Source organism: Euphorbia lathyris, chromosome 4, assembly GCF_963576675.1.
Source record: "Euphorbia lathyris chromosome 4, ddEupLath1.1, whole genome shotgun sequence".
NCBI lineage: Eukaryota > Viridiplantae > Streptophyta > Magnoliopsida > Malpighiales > Euphorbiaceae > Euphorbia > Euphorbia lathyris.
This window is the reverse complement of record NC_088913.1, coordinates 55,988,755-56,007,026: the sequence shown is the minus strand read 5'-3', so window position 1 is coordinate 56,007,026 and position 18,272 is coordinate 55,988,755. Positions and strand designations below refer to the sequence as shown.

General features: G+C 31.6%; 2 protein-coding genes across 2 annotated transcripts; one reads left to right on the top strand and one right to left on the bottom strand.

The window, feature by feature from the left end:
- Positions 1 to 552: 552 nt before the first annotated feature.
- LOC136227335 (large ribosomal subunit protein uL18-like) lies at positions 553 to 4,472 on the top strand. Its single transcript, XM_066015978.1, has 9 exons — positions 553 to 702; positions 797 to 866; positions 949 to 1,040; positions 1,542 to 1,668; positions 1,753 to 1,832; positions 1,913 to 2,029; positions 3,415 to 3,549; positions 3,649 to 3,818; positions 4,160 to 4,472. Exons 1-9 carry the CDS (start codon positions 700 to 702, stop codon positions 4,266 to 4,268), a joined length of 903 nt encoding a protein of 300 aa, XP_065872050.1. The 5' UTR covers positions 553 to 699; the 3' UTR covers positions 4,269 to 4,472.
- A 1,796-nt stretch (positions 4,473 to 6,268) lies between these two features.
- On the bottom strand, positions 6,269 to 13,403 carry LOC136226346 (3-phosphoinositide-dependent protein kinase 2). The gene is made up of 11 exons (XM_066014791.1): positions 12,818 to 13,403; positions 12,294 to 12,474; positions 12,123 to 12,175; positions 11,543 to 11,644; positions 11,366 to 11,474; positions 11,200 to 11,278; positions 10,211 to 10,376; positions 9,223 to 9,357; positions 8,964 to 9,130; positions 6,961 to 7,183; positions 6,269 to 6,685 (listed from the first exon to the last, which is right to left on the bottom strand). The coding sequence occupies exons 1-11, from the start codon at positions 13,025 to 13,027 to the stop codon at positions 6,602 to 6,604; spliced, it is 1,509 nt and encodes a 502-aa protein (XP_065870863.1). The 5' UTR covers positions 13,028 to 13,403; the 3' UTR covers positions 6,269 to 6,601.
- Between the last annotated feature and the right edge of the window lie 4,869 nt (positions 13,404 to 18,272).

Genomic DNA, 18,272 nt, shown 5'->3' with positions numbered 1-18,272 from the left:
ACCGTGTGGCGGATTGCTTGGCTGCGGCTGGGCATGGGGGGATGTTAGGTGTTTCTACCCTTTCTATTCTTCCTTCTTCTATTTTGTCCCTTCTGCTTGAGGATAGGGTTGGGGTCAGCCACCCTAGGCTGATCCCGGGGTAGGCTTTCGTTTTGTTTGTTTGTTTTTTTTTTCCTTGTCCTACCAAAAAAAAATTAGTTATTTTATTTTTACTAACAGTGTAAAACACGTGTCATCTTTTGAAAAAAAAATAAAACCACATTCCTTTATTTTCAAATGACAAGAGTTTTATTTATACTTTTTTCTATAAATAACCTACCAAAATGTATGAAAGTATTTAGTTTATCGATAAATTTATTTAAAAATCTTTTGTAACAGTTAAATAAATGTCAAATGAATCTGTTCAAATTTTATGTTAAGTAAAAGTAAAATTAATTTTGATTGGAAATGTTAGAAATAAAATTGCATTATTTCTTCGTACGTTAAGAATAAATATTCACTTTTTAAAAAATGGTAAGGGCAAATTTGAAACTTATCCCTAAATAATATCACTCTCTGAAAGAAATAAATCGTGGCCGTTGATTAGTGAAACGCAGTTCAATTAGGGTTTTAGTATTTGATGAGAGCAGGGTACTAGGCTTGACTCAATTGTTAGAATAGAAACTGGTGCTGCTGCTTCTTCTTCTGTAGGCATCACCAATGGTAGTCTTTCTATTCCACAACATCAATCTAATTCGTATTTTTCTTTGTCTGCTCTTGTAACTTAGGAAATGACAAAGTTGTTGGTCGCTTGCAGGCGTTTGTCAAATCCCAGAAGAGCAGAGCTTACTACAAGCGTTTTCAAGTTAAATACAAGAGAAGAAGAGGTACTTTACCCCTAATTACATCTCTGATGGGTTTGCTTCGCGTTTTGATTGATGGTAAGTTTTTCTATTTGATTTTTTTCAGCTGGAAAGACCGATTACAGGGCAAGAATTCGTCTAATCAATCAGGACAAGAACAAATATAACACTCCCAAGTATCGATTTGTCGTCAGATTTGTATCCTCATTTTGTTGATCTGATTTTACTTCGAGTTCTGATTATCTCGTTATTTGTCGTCTTATCAATTGAGTTGCAGTGTTTGGATCACACGGGTGACTATTATATGCTTTACATTTTATGTTTGACGTTAGATGTTACAAGGATGCAATGTGGAAGAAATGGTATTAGATTTCAGGATGTATAATTGATTTCTAGTTTGCTATTTCGTTCTTGTTGTCATTTTTAGATATTGGCTTGTATGTTAATATTCACCCTGTCGCATAAACCATTGTCCAATTTTCTCAGGAATTCTTTTGAAAAAAACTGTTGGTATTTACTGATTGGTGATAGATTTTGGTCCTTTTGGTAATTTTTATTGGTAATAAGTCTGAATATTGCACCATTTTAAACTATAAGGGTTAGATTGCTCCTGTCTGAATACCTGAGGGGAAATTTGCATCTTTATCTTCAATTTATTCTTTGGAGCGGATCCTATTTTCTCCTTAATACTATCACTAGACCAACAAAGATGTAACTGCACAAGTTATACATTCACGCATTGTTGGTGATATAGTTCTTGCAGCGGCCTATTCCCATGAGCTTCCACGCTATGGCCTTGAAGTAGGGCTTACAAATTATGCTGCTGGTACAATATTAACGTTCTGTTGAAGTGTTTATTTTTTTTGCTTCCTAAAGTTATTGGTTCTTAATGCTTTTGCTGTTAATCCAGCTTACTGCACTGGTCTCCTGTTGGCCCGGCGAGTGCTGAAAATGCTTGAGATGGATGAGGAGTATGAGGGAAATGTTGAGGCATGTATTTCTGACATTTTTACTGTTTGTGCTGTTCTTTTTATGGGATTATTTATAGATAGAGAAAGCTCTATTGTCAGGCTACCGGAGAAGATTATTCTGTCGAACCAGCTGATAGTAGAAGGCCTTTCCGTGCTCTTCTTGATGTTGGCCTTTTGAGGACGACAACTGGAAATCGTGTTTTTGGTGCACTTAAGGTACTGTAGTGCGCTTCTTATTTCATGTTTATTCTATTTCAGACGTTTATCTGTTTGGTCTCTTATGACTCCATTTTGATATTTCTAATTGTGAAATTTGCTGTAACTTGATTTGCCTCTTTGTTATAATGATGCAAAGAAAACTCTCTATCGTGCTGGCTTTATATCAATGCTTGTTCCCCTATATTTGGAGGATCATGCCCTAGTACTCATTGTGTAATTTGAGGTTAAGTTACAAACCCAATGTTTTGAGAAAGTCATATTAACCCCTAATTTTTTTTTTCAATGTTTGTTATCCTCACATTTTTTACTTAGCTCAATTTTGCCCCTTTTTGAGTGCTCCGTCCGCAAATCTGTTGGTAATTATCGATGGATTTCAGCTTGTTAGTGATTTTTGTGGGTATTTACATGAAAAAGAGAGAACTTGAGCAAGAGCAAGAACAAGAACAACCATATTGAAAAAAAGAAAACATTAGGGTGAATTGACTTTCCCTAAAATGTTGGGGCAAGTTGGTACCTTGACCTCAAATTACACAATGAGTACTTGGACATGATCCCCCAAATATAGGACAAACTTTTCCTTTTTGGAAAAGCAACTTGGAATATGTTCATGTTGGACAAAAAGGTACCTTAGTGGTAGCAATACAGTAAAACCTCTATATAGGAATACTCTATATAAGAATGACCTCCAATTTGTTATAAAAAATTTCGGTCCCAACTTGGGCCGGTTATAAATAAGAATAACCTCCCAAATGTTAATTGTTATACATAATCCAAGTCCCACCTTTAGAAACTATACCTCTATATAGGAATAATTATGTAAATAATGTATATATGTATTAAGGATTTAAACAAAATTTATTAAAAAATTTAAAAATTATTGAGATTAAATATGAGTTGGCACACAAATTCCAACTTTAACTATAAATTCTTACCATTTTCCCATAAAACTCTTTTCTTTATGTATTGGAAACTAAACTCAAAACTCTTCCAATTCTTTAGGTATTGGAAATAAAACTCGTAGACTTGATATGCTAAACATTAATTTGTTTTATTAATCTATTCTATTGTACATTGTGTATATAAACCAATTTCAAGCGACCCCATTTCATAAACTTTAAGTGTTGATTTTTTTTTTTTTTGGTACCAAACTCTATATAAGAATAACCTCCCAATTGTTATACAAATTGTCCGGTCCCAAACGTATTCCTATATAGAGGTTTTACTGTATATACAACACAATTTGGCAAGTAATTGCATTGAGTTGGTGTTAACATAATACTAACTATTTTTCAGTGTATGGAAAGAAGGAAACATTTATAATTTTCACACATTTCTGAAAGTGTGTCATCCAGTAATATAATATTGCACTCTTATTATATTAGGGAGCTTTGGATGGTGGACTTGATATTCCGCATAGTGATAAGAGGTTTGCAGGATTCAGCAAGGACAACAAGCAGCTTGATGCTGAAGTTCACCGAAAGTACATCTATGGTGGCCATGTTTCTGCATACATGAGGGTGAGATTTCTATTGATCCAAATATGAAGAGGTTTTACTTAACATGCAAATGAACTCGATGAATCAGAGCACTTTTTCTGTGTATGATTATTGACACAGATGTTGATGGAAGATGAGCCAGAGAAGTATCAGTCTCACTTCAGTGAGTACATAAAAAGAGGCATTGATGCTGATAATGTAGAAGAGATGTACAAGAAAGTACACGCAGCTATACGTGCAGATCCCACAGCAAAGAAGAGTGAGAAACAGCCTCTGAAGGAGCACAAGAGGTGTGATTTTTTCCTTACTTCTTCTGTCCACCTCTTTTCCGTCTTTGCTTGCGTATGGTTAAAATTAATGGCGGTTTTTAAAGGCAAAACACATAATTTGGCTGTTAGCTTGGCACAGTACTTCAATTTTGACACTTTTGGTCCAGTAATTTTTTTTCCCTCAGAATTTGACAATTGACTGGTTGTTCTAATACCAATGTATCACATATGTTGTTAAAAGCTTGTGGTTAAATTGTGTCACAATGCATGCATGTTACTTCAATGGTTCAACCTTCAATTGATGAAGAATGTAAGGACATTTATGAGTGTGAAATATGGTTATATTTGTAATAATTATACAGATACAACCCGAAGAAGCTGGCTTACGAGGAACGAAAGGAAAAGTTGATTGAAAGGTTGCAGGCTCTCAACTCTGCAGCTGGTGCCGATGATGATGATGACGACGAGTGAGTGAAGCAACGCTGGTAGAATTTGAATACCAAGATTTTGATTGTAGTCCAAGGATCTTTTTATGTTTATGTTTATTTAATTTTTTGGATTAGATTGAATTGTAACTGTTGTACTACTTCCTAGCTCTGGAATGCTCTCTTTTCTTTTTTCTTTTCCCCATGTACTACTTCCAATGAGTAACCAGGTTAAAGCGATTTTGGTGAATATTGGGTTTTATTTTTCTTCGGAAATAGAGAAAACTATCCAAGTTGCTTTTCTTAAATGACAGAAATTAATAATTCTAGAAAATTTTATAAAATGACAGAAATAAATAATTTTTAAAATAGCAGAAAATAGGTCAATAACAATATAAAACAATTTTGAAAAGGCAACATCAAAAGATGATAGTCAATTGAATGATTTTTCTCTTTTTCAAATTTTCAAAAAATAAATTATATAGTTCTAAATTTATAACATTTTACGCAGAGAGCAATTTGATGTTAAGGATGTAACAAATAGTAACCGAATGAAGAAAGGTAGAGTTTATTCTGTCTCATTAAGGAAAAGAAGATTTGCAATTGAGATGATATATTTGGATAAGAGAAAATCCACTTTTGATTATAGTATATTCTGAACTGATTTCACATGCTGTCTAATTATTGCGAGATATATGAAAGAATAAAAAAAGAACACTATGTAAATACATATATGTTTAAGGATCTTGAGATGGAAATGGTGAGAGACTCGCTCTGTAAAGCCATATTTTTTTTTAGAGATTATACCTCAAAGACTCTTGACTTATTCTAAATGAATAGTCTAATGTTATTTATTTATTATTTTTTTTTTTGATAAAAGTCTATTTATTATCTCAGAAGGATATTATTAAGCCTCGATAAGACCAACCATACAAATAAATTAGGTTATACAATTATGATGGCATAATTATGACCGTAGAAACTGATAGAGATTAAAAGAATAATAATATATGTGATAAAGAAAATCTAGGGAATGCGTACAATTTTTGTTCGGGTGCATATTTTATCGAGAGATAATACGTATAATATAAGAGTTCTTGATTATGTGATGGTTGTATGAATATTATTTGCAAGTATAAATGTGATATGGTAAGGAAAGTGCTACGTCACGTACAAATGAAAGATGGTATAATTTATATTCATCTATAATTGATATAATTGATTTTGGGCTCATGTGGATAAGGATAAGATTATATTAAGTAGAATGAAATTCTATTCATTTTCTCCTAACAAATCTCTCTCAATCCTACTTTTAGTTTATGTAATTATCACATTCTCTCTCATATAACAAACATAGGATTGTGTACAAGATCTTCATCATCTTGTGAAACACACCATGTTGGAAATCTACTACAAGAAATAACCTGATTTTTCTTTCCAAATATATATGCTACTATAAATCTTTCATTGATGATTAAAAAGACAACTCATATGTTATCGCGCGACTATACACTAATTTTTTCTATCTGAATTTGTTAAAATGACTTTATTAAAATAAAATAAAAGTTTAAAATTTTTATTGAAAAAAAAAAGCTCAATAATCTTACGGAAACAAAGTGAATTTCAGTAATTTTTTTTAATTGACCCCAAACATTAGCGACCATGGGATACAGTTTACTCAAATATATAAGAAAAGGGAAAAACACATCTTTTACATGAATGAATACATTAAGTTCTTGATCATTTATTTTTACACATTAAACACTTGAACTTTTAAATTAATAATTAAATCATTGATTAATTATTTTTGAACACATTAACCCCACTTAACGGCCTAATTATATGTACAATTCAACTCCGTTTAGTACACATAAAACTCCTAACATGTCACTGTTTTATCACATCTCACCATGCCAATTAACTTTACCTAATCCCTAAGTAAAACAATCAAACTCATTTAGTTTAACCGCGACGTACTGGTAGGTCCAGTAACACTATATATTATTATCATATTCATGAATATATATAGATAGACAAATAGAGATGTGATGAAAAGAATTTCTCATTGATGGCGAGTGTAAGAAATAAATACACTAGTATAGTAAACAACCTAAGCCTACAAAACCCAGCAAACGATGATAAGATACATTGATTTGATTGTACATTAATTCATACATAGATACCATATAGCACAACATTCATGGACTCACATCACCTGGAGCCTGGAAGGAAGGACCATTTCAACCTTGAACAAGATGATGATAATGATGATTATGATCAGACCCGACTCTTCAAATCGATTTCACAAATAAATAATCGCCATGTGTTCGTCTACTACATACATTGCATTGCATGATTAAAGAATGTTTTGTCTGATCTTCACCGACTTTGAAGACTCTCAATCGCCTTTTTCCACTGCCAAGCCCTTTGTTTTGCATCCTCAAATGACAGTACCTTCTTTAGCTGCACCAATACACAGCTACTAATTGTAAAAATGAAAGATGAGGAAGAGGAGTTCAAATGTGTAAAAACAGCAATCTCAATTGCGTCAGGATAAACAATACACTAGTAATCTAGAAATAATGTAGTATTAATCAATTAAAGTCATGAATAAGCTATGAAGAGCAAGTTATAGAATGGTAATTTTTCACATATTTTTCCAGCTCAGAAGCCCGGAAATTGTTAGAGCAATAATTCTGAAGGGATCATAATGATAAGGCAAACAAAAGCGTACGTACCGTACAGATCTTGAAATTTGATGCGCTTAAAACCTGAACACTGAGGTCATTAGAATTGTCAGACCATATTATATTTCCCTTCATCATTAACTTTGAAGGATCCACATAAATCAATTTTGGCTTGTTTGTGAGAATGAGCTGCACTTTCTTGCTGGTCAATTTCTGTAATTTTTTAACCATTGAGATCATAAGAACAGATTCCCCAGGATCCAGAAATTGTTGCCTGATACCATACATATCACAAAGGTATTAGATACCACAAGTAGCCTAAGAAAACTGCAACTGCTAACTAATTTATGACTAAATTCGACTTCCCAAAAACTGTAAGTGTTAGATACCATAGATAAGTTTGCTCTTTATTAAGTGAATCAATCGAATTTCTTTATTATATGCCAACTTCTCTTCATCTGCTAAAACTTTTCTTTCTTTTTGTGAATCAATGGAATTTCCCTTAGCATCAAATCGTTTAGGGTGTTTCAAGTGCGAAAAGAAGTCAATTCTAACAAACAATTAAACTCCCCTTAAACTTTATGTTTAATTAGAACTTTTTAAAAGTTCTCAAGGTTAGTATTTTCTTTAATAACCAAGTTGAAAACTTGTTCCAACTTCCAGAATCACTTTTCTTAAACCTATAATATCAACCTAGCATAAGTAGTCACAGCTTGGCCGCTTGGTTACGTATTCTTCCATTTATTTCCCCGACATGTTTTAAATAATAATAATAATCATAATACACCATAATGTAAGAGGGTGTATGTGACAATATATATACACACACGTATATATCTTAGACTATGAAGTAGGGTCTAGCAATAGTCTTCCTATTACTCACTCCTGAGTCCTGCATCATCCTTCTCAATGCTAACCAAAAAATTTGTATTGTCAAAGATATTTTCACTACATAATGTGGTTCAAAAACTTCCGGAAAATGGGAAAGCATGTGTCACCAAATCTAAGATTTCACATGCATTTGGCAAAATGCCTGTACCAACGATGTTTGGTAATCCTTTCTAAATATAATTTGGCAAACTTCATTTACAAATTGTGACATCCCATAATAATTTAGGTAATATATAGGAATATAACTATCGAACAAACAACACTTCATTACTTTATATGCATTGAGGAGAGTATCATTATATCTGGTGACTTGCTACAGAAGCTTTCAACTCAAGCATAACTTCGACTGCATAAGCAAAAGATATATGTATTTGATTGTTATATTATATAGAAGAACAATGTGCCCACCCAGTGCCAAATGACATTGTTACTTATCACTATTAATAGACAAGTTTTCCTCTTTAGCCTCAAGCAAAGTAAGGTGCATGCACCTATTGTGAGTGGATCAGACCGAATATGCAGTTGCATGTACATAGCAAGTCTAAAGATGATGATATCAAGATCCAGTAGACTCGTGGAGGTTCAGGTTAAAAATATGACTACGAGTAGGGATTTCCCCAGATAGGAGCCGAAAATCTCACAAGATTTTCCCCATGGTGGCAGGGAGGAAGCTTTTTTCCCTATCAGAGAAACATTTATAGCACATAAACTTAAGCTAACAAGTAAGGCCCAAGAATAGTATTTATATTGTTTTTGACACAACCCTGCATGTAAATGCTCCTTTCGGCTTCAAGTGTATACAACACGAGCTCTCTCTACCATGTGTTCAAATTTCATTAATATATAGAGTTGTAAGGATTCAAACCGTTGGTCTTTTGGTCTAAAATGCTATGATACCATGACAAACCATTGGTTTGTGGAATCGATTAATCGATTCAAAGTTGGTCAGACACTCTTTAGATGGCTCCTCCCCCAATCAAGGATTTACAAATTTTACACACACACTAGGAATTGAACTCGAGACCAATATTAAATGACTAGAGGCTCCTTTCCTCTCAAGCCAACCTTAATTGGTAACAATTACTTTCTTGACATATGTAAAGAAAGAGAAAATATATTTCAAGAAGTGATGCAATAGTGGAAAAGTAATGAGCAAATAATACCATTTAGAATCGAAAGAGTCGATAGACGCAAGTCTAGTTATAGATCCAGACATTTCAGTAGATGACGAAGCTCCAACGGTCCCATCATTTTGTCTCACCAATGCATCACCAATATGTGTAGGATTCCACGAAGAATCTGCATCATTCTCGCCGTCACCAGATTGCGCCTATATGCATAAAACCAGATATCATAATTATAGAAGAGAGATGCAAGATGCAAATTGAGAACAGAATATTTGAAACATAATCAAAGCATTACTGCTGGATCCAAAGCAAGTTTTGGAGGAGCTTCCTCTCTTAAATTGTCCCAGTCAATTCCCTTAAAGAATGGATGTGTTTTCACTGAAGCATAACCATCAGATCCAGCACCTGGTCTTCTGCTAGGATCTATATCCTACATCATTATTGCATACCAAATAAGTAGCTGCAGTTATGAATTTCATATTCAAAATGAATTACTATATTATAATCACTTGTAAATTGTAATTTATAAGTCGAGACTTTCTTAAGAAATTCAAAGAAACAATCACGGTGCCAGCTTTCCTGCACATCCAAGACTGTGCAATCAACATGAAATTCTTTTAGCCTCTGGTTAACCAACTATATATGTTAAAAAATATAATAGCATGTTGAAACTTGAAATGAAGGGAAAAGCAACATTTGGCTCTTGTACTTTATCAAGTTTGTCAAATTTGCCCCTGTATTTTAATTTGGACACATTTGGCCCCTGTACTAGGCACAGTTTGTAATTTAAGCCTCTCTACTTTAATTTTTGGTATTGTTTAGCCCCAACACTGCTAATAAAACCTTAAGTCAATACTCAAATTTTGAGAAAAATTAAAGTACATGGACTAAATAAGCCAAAATTGAAGTACAGTACCAAAATGACAAACTATGCCAAGTACAGGGGTCAAATTACGTGTTTTTCCTAAAACTAACAGAGGGATTGCAAACAGCGTTGAACATAACTTAAAGTTCACTAAGTACAGTCACTTCTAATTAAAATATCTACAGCCTACATCTAAATGCAGTTCCCTTCACACAGAACAACAGTATCATTTTGTAAGTTTATTGTATGTCTTTGCTCCATTATAACACAATTTCACATTATAGTAAATACATTCACAACATGTAATATAGATAGATGAACATAACAACAAATAACACAACACAACTGAGTTGAGTAGGATAGTGTGTGTATTAACGCCCAAAATTAATGTTGAATGCTCAAAGCTCTAGTAGCGTACCAATAACCGATCAATAATATCTCTAGCTTCTTCTGAAAAATAGTTAGGAAATCTTATGTCCCTGGCTATAATTCTTTGAAAAATAAGCCATTCACTTGCATCTTTGAAAGGAGAAGTTCCTGAAAGCATCTGGTACAACGTGCAGCCAAGTGCCCAGAGATCATTTCTGTTTGAGTGTCGTCCAAAAGACAAAAAAGTTAATAAAAGATTGAGAACAAAACTGAGATGCATAACCATAAGATCAACGCATTAAACCCCTAGGAATATAGTTTGTTTCTAACCAGAAACATGATATGAAACACTAAAATTTACTGATTTTATAAATAGTTTCGTACTTTATCCAGTCTGTTTAGATTTTGTAAAAGTTTCCATTTTCAGTCATTTCCGTGGTTGAAGCATTACAACTGAACTAATTAAAAAAATGAATTACCATAACTATAATATTTTATTTATATAATGACTAAATATTGAGGGCGAGCCTTGACGCAACGGTAAAACGTTGTTGTCGTGTGACCGAAGGTCACGGGTTCGAGTCTTAGGAGCGGCCTCTTGCCAAAAAAAATTGGCAAGGGAAGGCTTGCCCCCAGTACACTCTTGTGGTGGGACCCCTCCCAGGACCCTCGCTTAGCGGGGACGCATAATGCACCGGGCCGGGAAAAAAAAATAATAATAATAATGACTAAATATTACATATTATATATAAGTGAGTAATTCATAAATCATAATTTTTCATCAATAACTAAAATAGGCGGACACAAATTTAATGATTCAGTTAAAAGAAGTATAGGTTTGGCCTTTTCAACAGCGCAATCTGGCTTGGTTATTTATGCAAGGTATTCGATAAATTTCACCCATAGCTCCTTAGATTCATTTCCAGTTATAATCATATGCTAGTCTAATTAACACGCCCAGCTCATTTATTTGATACTGCATTGACCATAGACCGATTCTATCTGTTGGGGAGGATTCAAATATGATTATTTCCTTACCCAAATGTAGCAGGGGAAGAATTGAGGACTTCTGGAGGTACATATGCAGCTGTACCCACAAATGTGCAAGCCTTATCATCTGCGCAGAGAATCAACAAAAACTAATTTATTCCAAGACTCAAAAGCATAGTCAAAATATTTATAGATGATAACATTCTATCCTTACCTGAGGTTGCATTTGGAAGGACAGTAATGCGGCTATCCTGCATTGGCTTCACACTTCCAAAATCAGCAATTTTGATATGTCCATCTGCTGTAAGCAGCAAGTTCTCTGGCTGCAATTTAAAAACGCTTAAGCATTTTTCAGATGCCATTCAAGAAAGCACAAGGATCCAAAATTTACCTTGATATCTCGATGTATTAATCCCATACTATGTATATATTCAAGAGCATCCACAACTTCTGCAGCATAAAAGCGAGCTTCTTCCTCTGACAAACGACCTTTCTGTAGCAATGCAAATTCTCCAAATATCCATTACTTAACAAGACAGGGGAAATGACTTAACACACCACATACAGATAAACACTGATAACAGATTTCAAATCTAAGAGAAATTGTACAAAATGTTCTGTATCTAGAGACTTAAGAAAGTAAAAAAACAAATAATAACAACAATATTAAAGGCAACCACCCTAAATTTTTAAAATAAAATTTGGAGTGAAATAGTGGCCTACGCTGTACCATAGATGCATTTTGTAATAAAAAGTTTGTAAGATAATTGAAGAATCTACAGTGAAGTTTAGCAGAACATCCATACATATATTTAGAACAAAGTATCCTGAGACCCATTAACTTTGCAGGTTTTAGCAATTCGCAGCATAATGCCCCTTGTGAGTGTTGTTTTCACCCAACAATCAAGAGAAGAAGAAAATGTTTTAAAAAAGAAACAAAAGGTACAAAGGAGTTTTTCAAAGTAACTTACTCTGGTTATTTGGTCAAAAAGTTCACCACCTTCACAAGATTCAAGCGCCATATCTGGACAATGAAATCAAAGAAATGCCACCAATATGGCGTTGACAATAAACCGAAGGACTGAAAATAAAAAAAGTAAATGGAAATATGGAAGATTGTTACCCCAAAAAGAAATACCTACACAGTGAAAAGGAATCTTGAAATGTAAAATATAGCTGCACAATTCCAGGATGATCCAATTGATCAAGAACAATGCGTTCCAACTTCACATAAGCAGTTTTATTTTCTTTGGTGATGAATTTTTTGTCCATAATCTTCAAGGCATAGATCATTCCAGTATCTTTCTTCCTTGCCCTCACTACCTGTCATAAGCATAAATAGTCTTTCTTGAAAATTGAAATTAGATTTACCATGTTTTGAATATACATTACATTAAGGAGCAACCCATGAATTTACCAACAGAAGAATCAATTACCATCATCTAACAGCAATACCTATCAAATACTATGAAAAGTAATACTAATCTCCCTCAAAACAGGACGAATTTTATTTATACCACAGGTTGAGAAATCAAGGAAACGAAAGGTTATCCAATCTAAAACTGACAAGCTATGCAACAAATAAAGCAATAGAAATTAATCAGGAAGCCAGAGGTTGAAAATAAAATAAAATAAAATAAATAAAAAGGTTAAAAAAAGAACAGACCTTTGAATAAGAACCAACGCCATAGATCTTGCCAAGCTCAAAATCCTGAATACTGAAATTCTCCTGAGGAGCCCTAAATGCAAAGCTCTTAGATCTCTGGACAGTCCCAATGTTATTATTGGAGGAAGTAGAGGAGGTAGAAGAAGAAGAGGAATTAGTGCTGCTTTGCATCCTAAGCTTGGAATCAAAATCCTTCTCCATTGCCAACATCTTCTATGAAATTATGTATCTGCACATAAGAATTACTCAATAAAATGAAGTCTTGGGAGGAGAGTTTTGTGAGTCAAAAGAGAAGGCAATGGATCAGAGTGAGAGGGATGGCTGGTTATATTCTCTGAAAGAAAAAAGAGAAAAAGTGAACAAGATTCTCTCTTTCACAAATGTATGATATGGGTATATGTGTATAATCTGGAAATAATCAGCTTTTTGGTATGGTGATGCAAATTTTAAAACCCTAGAAATGGAATTTTTTTGTTATAAATGAGGAGGAGACTGAATTTGGAAATTGGAACTTGGAATTTGATGGAGGAGAGGGAGATATGGGGATTGAAGAGAGGAGGATGCACATGGGATTGAATGATGGATATCATTCATAAATTCATTCATGCATTTCTTCTCATTTTATTTTTTACTTTTACTATATTTACATAACAACAAATATTAAATAAATAAATATGGTCTAATGTAATTCTCAAAGATACTATTTGATAAAACTAACAATTAAATGCTTAAAAAATATTTGTTGGATATAATAAATATTTTTTTTGGTAAATGTTGGATATAATAAATAGGATAAATAATTTATTAGTCCCCTAATTTTTACTTAACACACTGTTTAGTTCCCTATTTTGAAAAACACATTTTAAGGTCCATATCTTTTACCAATATTAACCTTGTGGCCCTTTTATCTATTTTTTTAGATTTTCAACCGAACATATCTTAGCTTTTAGAACAACCACAGTACAATACAAGTTGACCATGCTACTCCTTTATTTTATATATATCTGTCTATGCTAAAATATAACGATTACAAGTCTGAAAAAACTAGACAAATGGATCAAATGGTTAATATTGGCAAAAGTTAGAGACATTATAATGTATTTTTCAAAATAGAGGGACTAAACAATATATTAGGTAAAAATTAAAGGACTAATAAATTATTTACCCTAATAAATATTGTAAGTATTAAATGATGTACTGTTTTATAAATTTTAAAAGTAACAGTTGAATTTAAAATATTAAATAATAATATTTGATTTAAACGTTAAAGTTAAATATTAGAATAAATAATTTTGTTTTACTTAATTAATTTTTTTAAAATAATCTTATTAAATAAACTAAAAATTAATAAATATATAATGCGTTAATTATAAGGATTTTTTTTTTTTGGATGAATTGTAAGGATATTAAATTAGAACAATTTAAGACATGAAAATGATATCCCATAAAAGCCATTTTATCAAAAGAAAAAGGAAATCCCATAAAAAAAACCACCAATGAAAAATACTAGTTTTTCATGAAAAGAAAAAGATCCAAGTTTTTAGAAATTTTACAGCATAAGTCACCCTATCAATCTAAAATATTGGTTTTTATCTTGATGTATTATATGTACTACTAATATTTATCTCTTAATTTGTTCAAAATCATTGTTTTTAACCCTCTTACAAATTAGTTTTTTTTTTCTCAAATATAAGTCATTCTAGGATTTCAATAACTATTAGTTTAGTTTTTTGGTTCAAATATTAAATTTTTTGCATTGGTACATGTGTTTTTTAATCATTCAATGTCCATTCTCTAATAGTGCCAAGAGAGAATTTTTTTTAGTTATTCTTAATTTGTATGAAATATTCTAGAATGACCTATATAAGAGAATGGAGAGAGTATAGCATAATAATTCAGTCAACATTTTAGATAGATAAAAATTCAAATGTTATCAAATATGAAACAGAGTAAAATCCAACCTTTTGAATAGGTTAGAGAGAAAACAATGAATACAAAGTTTACTTCCCTAATATATAAAGGCTAAGCCCATAACCCCTTAAACTTGTAGGGTTTTGAGGATTGAATCTATAATCACTTTTTTTTTGGATTAAACCATGAAATTTAGTTACAATGTAATGACCTAGTTTGAAATGGATGGCACCAGAGTAGAAGGCCCGAGCAAGGAGCAGCTCCAAGAGATGGCGATCGGTACATCAGTGAATTGAATTGCAAATTGGAAATGGAGAGAGACTGGCTGAGGCATATGAGTACGGTGTGAATCTAATACATGTGCACGCGTTTTAAAGCTGTGAAGCCGAATGTATTGGATTTTGGATAAAAGGACAATATCTACATGGTATTGAGCCAGGATGTTACATACACATACTGAGCTCTCACTAACGGCTCTATTAGCGAAGCCTAATGTCTTGAGTTCAATGTGTGTGAAAATTAAAAATCAAGAGGTTAATTCTTAAAACCCTAAAAGTATAGGGATTTAACCACGTATTTTGACATTTATTTATTTTTATAAATAATAGAAAATTTAATTTTTTTTCCTAATTTTTGAATACATATATATCCAACGATTAAAAAAATTAAAACAAATAATAAAAGGTTCATGATTGTGCGTTTTTAACTTTAAACAATATCATTTGAATTAATTGACTTTGAAATTCCATTTCAAAACGAATTACATAAAAATGACTACTAAAAAATTATATCATTTTATAATAAATTGAGTATCCATATTTTTTTTGTTAGTATAGGCAAAAAATCATATTTAAGACTGAAATCTTTATAATTTTTCTTGGTTAACCTTCTAATTTTTAATTTTCACACTCATTAAACTCATCACTAACAACGGCTTAGTTAATGGAACCGTTAATGAGATATTTGAGTTGTTAGTGAGGGGGATCTAAGCTTGTCAATGGGGCGGGTTGGGGGATGGGGCGACCAATTCCATCCCCATCCCCATTCGTAATGGGGATTTTCCATCACCGCTCCGTTGAGAAAAATGAGGATAAATTTGTCACTGTCTCCGTACCAATAGGTAATGGACATGTCCCATTTTATAATTTTTTTTCTAAACTAATATAAAATATATACGATTTACTAAATGTAATTTATTTAAACAAAAATAAACATAAAATTATGTAACCTCTGATGATGATTAAACACAAACAGCAAATAAAAAAACATAGATGAGGAGAATTAAATCAACTTGCCTTATTAAATGAATAATAGAGATGAGCATGCCAATCTAATGAATCGAGCGAAAATTATGGACTAAGACTTTCCATTTATAAGTTTGAATTTTCATAATCCTAATCAGAATTGAAATTTTATTATAATATAATAATAGAAATTAGCAAGTTTCATTTGTTTAGAATTTAATTGAAGTAGACAAAAGTTGTAATTCTATTCAAAATGGATTTAATAGACCATATGATATAATTGCATTTTAGGATTTTTTTTCTTCTGCAAATCATATTAGTATTTAATATATATATATAAAATATAAAATATAAATTTTTATATCAATATTATATTTTAATAAATATATTTATGGTAACCCTAACGGTAATGGATTGAGGATCTTCATGGGACGGGGATAGTGATTACCGTCCCCAACTCATCAGCGGAATGAAGATAATTTTCCTTCCCATCCATAGCTCTATAAAAATGGGTATTGGGGATTCCCCGACCCTAATAGGGCATTACCCACCTTATTGACAAGCCTAGGGGATCAATATGTATAAAAATTAAAATTCAAAAGTTTAATCTGAAAAATAAATTATAAGAAGCTCAATTCTTAAAATGCAAAAGATTTAAGGGCTTATAAATTATGGGTTTAGCCATGGTTAATTATAATAATCCTATAGTAAAAGAAAATTAGGGACGCACAAATATCGACAAATAAATATTTTTCTACTTCAAAAATAATATACATATAAATTTTTAAGTGGGAAATTATAATCAAAGAATAAATTTTTCTATATTTAAGATAATAGAAGTTTTGTTTACTTTAGTATAAAGAAATTCATTGATAAAACATATTCATGAATGAGTTCTCAAATTTTATTATCTTTCACATTCAATGAGAAATTCATCCGCAAGTTGTTACCCTCTAACCAAAATTATATAAATCTTTAAACTTTTTCTCCATATATGTATTAGTAGACTAATTGCAAAAATCTTGGAGAAAATCACATCACATATATGAAAACGTTATTAACAATTTAACAAATATAAGATTTAAACACTATTTGCCTACTGTCATTTGTACAATAACTTATAATTTGGTCATATCTCACCCATAACCTATCACAAATGGTGAAAAATTCACTTAATTTAGATGAAATCTTGACAGAACCGTTATCCCTTTAATAAGTGATATTTTGACACGTGACATGTTTAAATTTTGTTTGTTACATAGGTTTTCTTATGTAAAAATAATAATTAATTTATTTTTTAAAAGTAAAAAGTAAAAAACAAATCCTTAAATTAAAATCCATTAATTTTAAGTGTCAAAATAGGTGATTAATAGAATAAAAGTTTTAGTGTATATCCCTTCAAATTTGAGTGAAATTTTATCAATTGGAACATATTAGGGACCAAATGCGAAAAAATAATAAATTAATAGTAAAATAACAAAATTTTGAATAGATGAAGCACAAATAATGAGTTAAGCCATGAATCTACACTATGTATCTTACCATTTGACCGTACACATACTACTCTTAATTTTCTACTTAATCTCTAAATTAATAGTCCATTATGCTTATGTGGCATTCAAAAAATGTGGATCACTCTTTTTGGCAACTTATTCCTTATATCTTTAATATCAATCCCTCTACTCAAATTTATTTTTAACCGTTTGAAAGAAAGTGTAAATTTAGTTATACGTACAAATTTGAACCTAAATTTTTTTAAGAACAATCATTTTTAACCCTATATTACTGAAAATTTAAAAAGGACTGGTTTGACTCACATTTTATCGATAAATTGAAGTAGTTATATATATATATATATTGTAATTAACTTATACATGGAAGACTTGGTTATTAGCATTTTAACAGATTTTTTATAATTGTGTTAATAATACACTAAATATGTTAGACGTAATTGATTTTTTAAAGATCTCAAGTAATAGTTAAATAACATTTCAACCAGTCTTTTCAAATTTTCGGTAACGTAGATCTAAAAGTTAATCTTTCCTCGAAACATTGGGATTAAATTTGCAACATTTTATATATTAAAGCTAAATTTATACTTCTAAAACGTTAGAGTTAAATTTGACCCTTATTCCCCCTAATAAAAACCCGTCTCTTGACATGTCTATACAGAAAAATCATCTTCTTTTTTTCATTTAAGACGGAAATTTGGAAGAAGATCACTTCTTAGCAATTTAGATATTTGAGATGATGCATAAAAAAAGTGTTAATCAAGTATGTTGTTAGATAACATTGGTAAA

Coding starts and splice junctions, on each gene's coding strand:
- LOC136227335 (XM_066015978.1), top strand. Junction 1,041..1,541: donor ATCGATTTGTCGTCAGATTT/GTATCCTCATTT, acceptor TACTATCACTAG/ACCAACAAAGATGTAACTGC. Junction 1,833..1,912: donor AGTATGAGGGAAATGTTGAG/GCATGTATTTCT, acceptor CTCTATTGTCAG/GCTACCGGAGAAGATTATTC.
- LOC136226346 (XM_066014791.1), bottom strand. CDS start 13,027: ATGTTGGCAATGGAGAAGGATTTTGATTCCAAGCTTAGGATGCAAAGC. Junction 12,475..12,817: donor GCGTTGGTTCTTATTCAAAG/GTCTGTTCTTTT, acceptor TGCTTATGACAG/GTAGTGAGGGCAAGGAAGAA. Junction 11,279..11,365: donor CCTTCCAAATGCAACCTCAG/GTAAGGATAGAA, acceptor TTCTCTGCGCAG/ATGATAAGGCTTGCACATTT.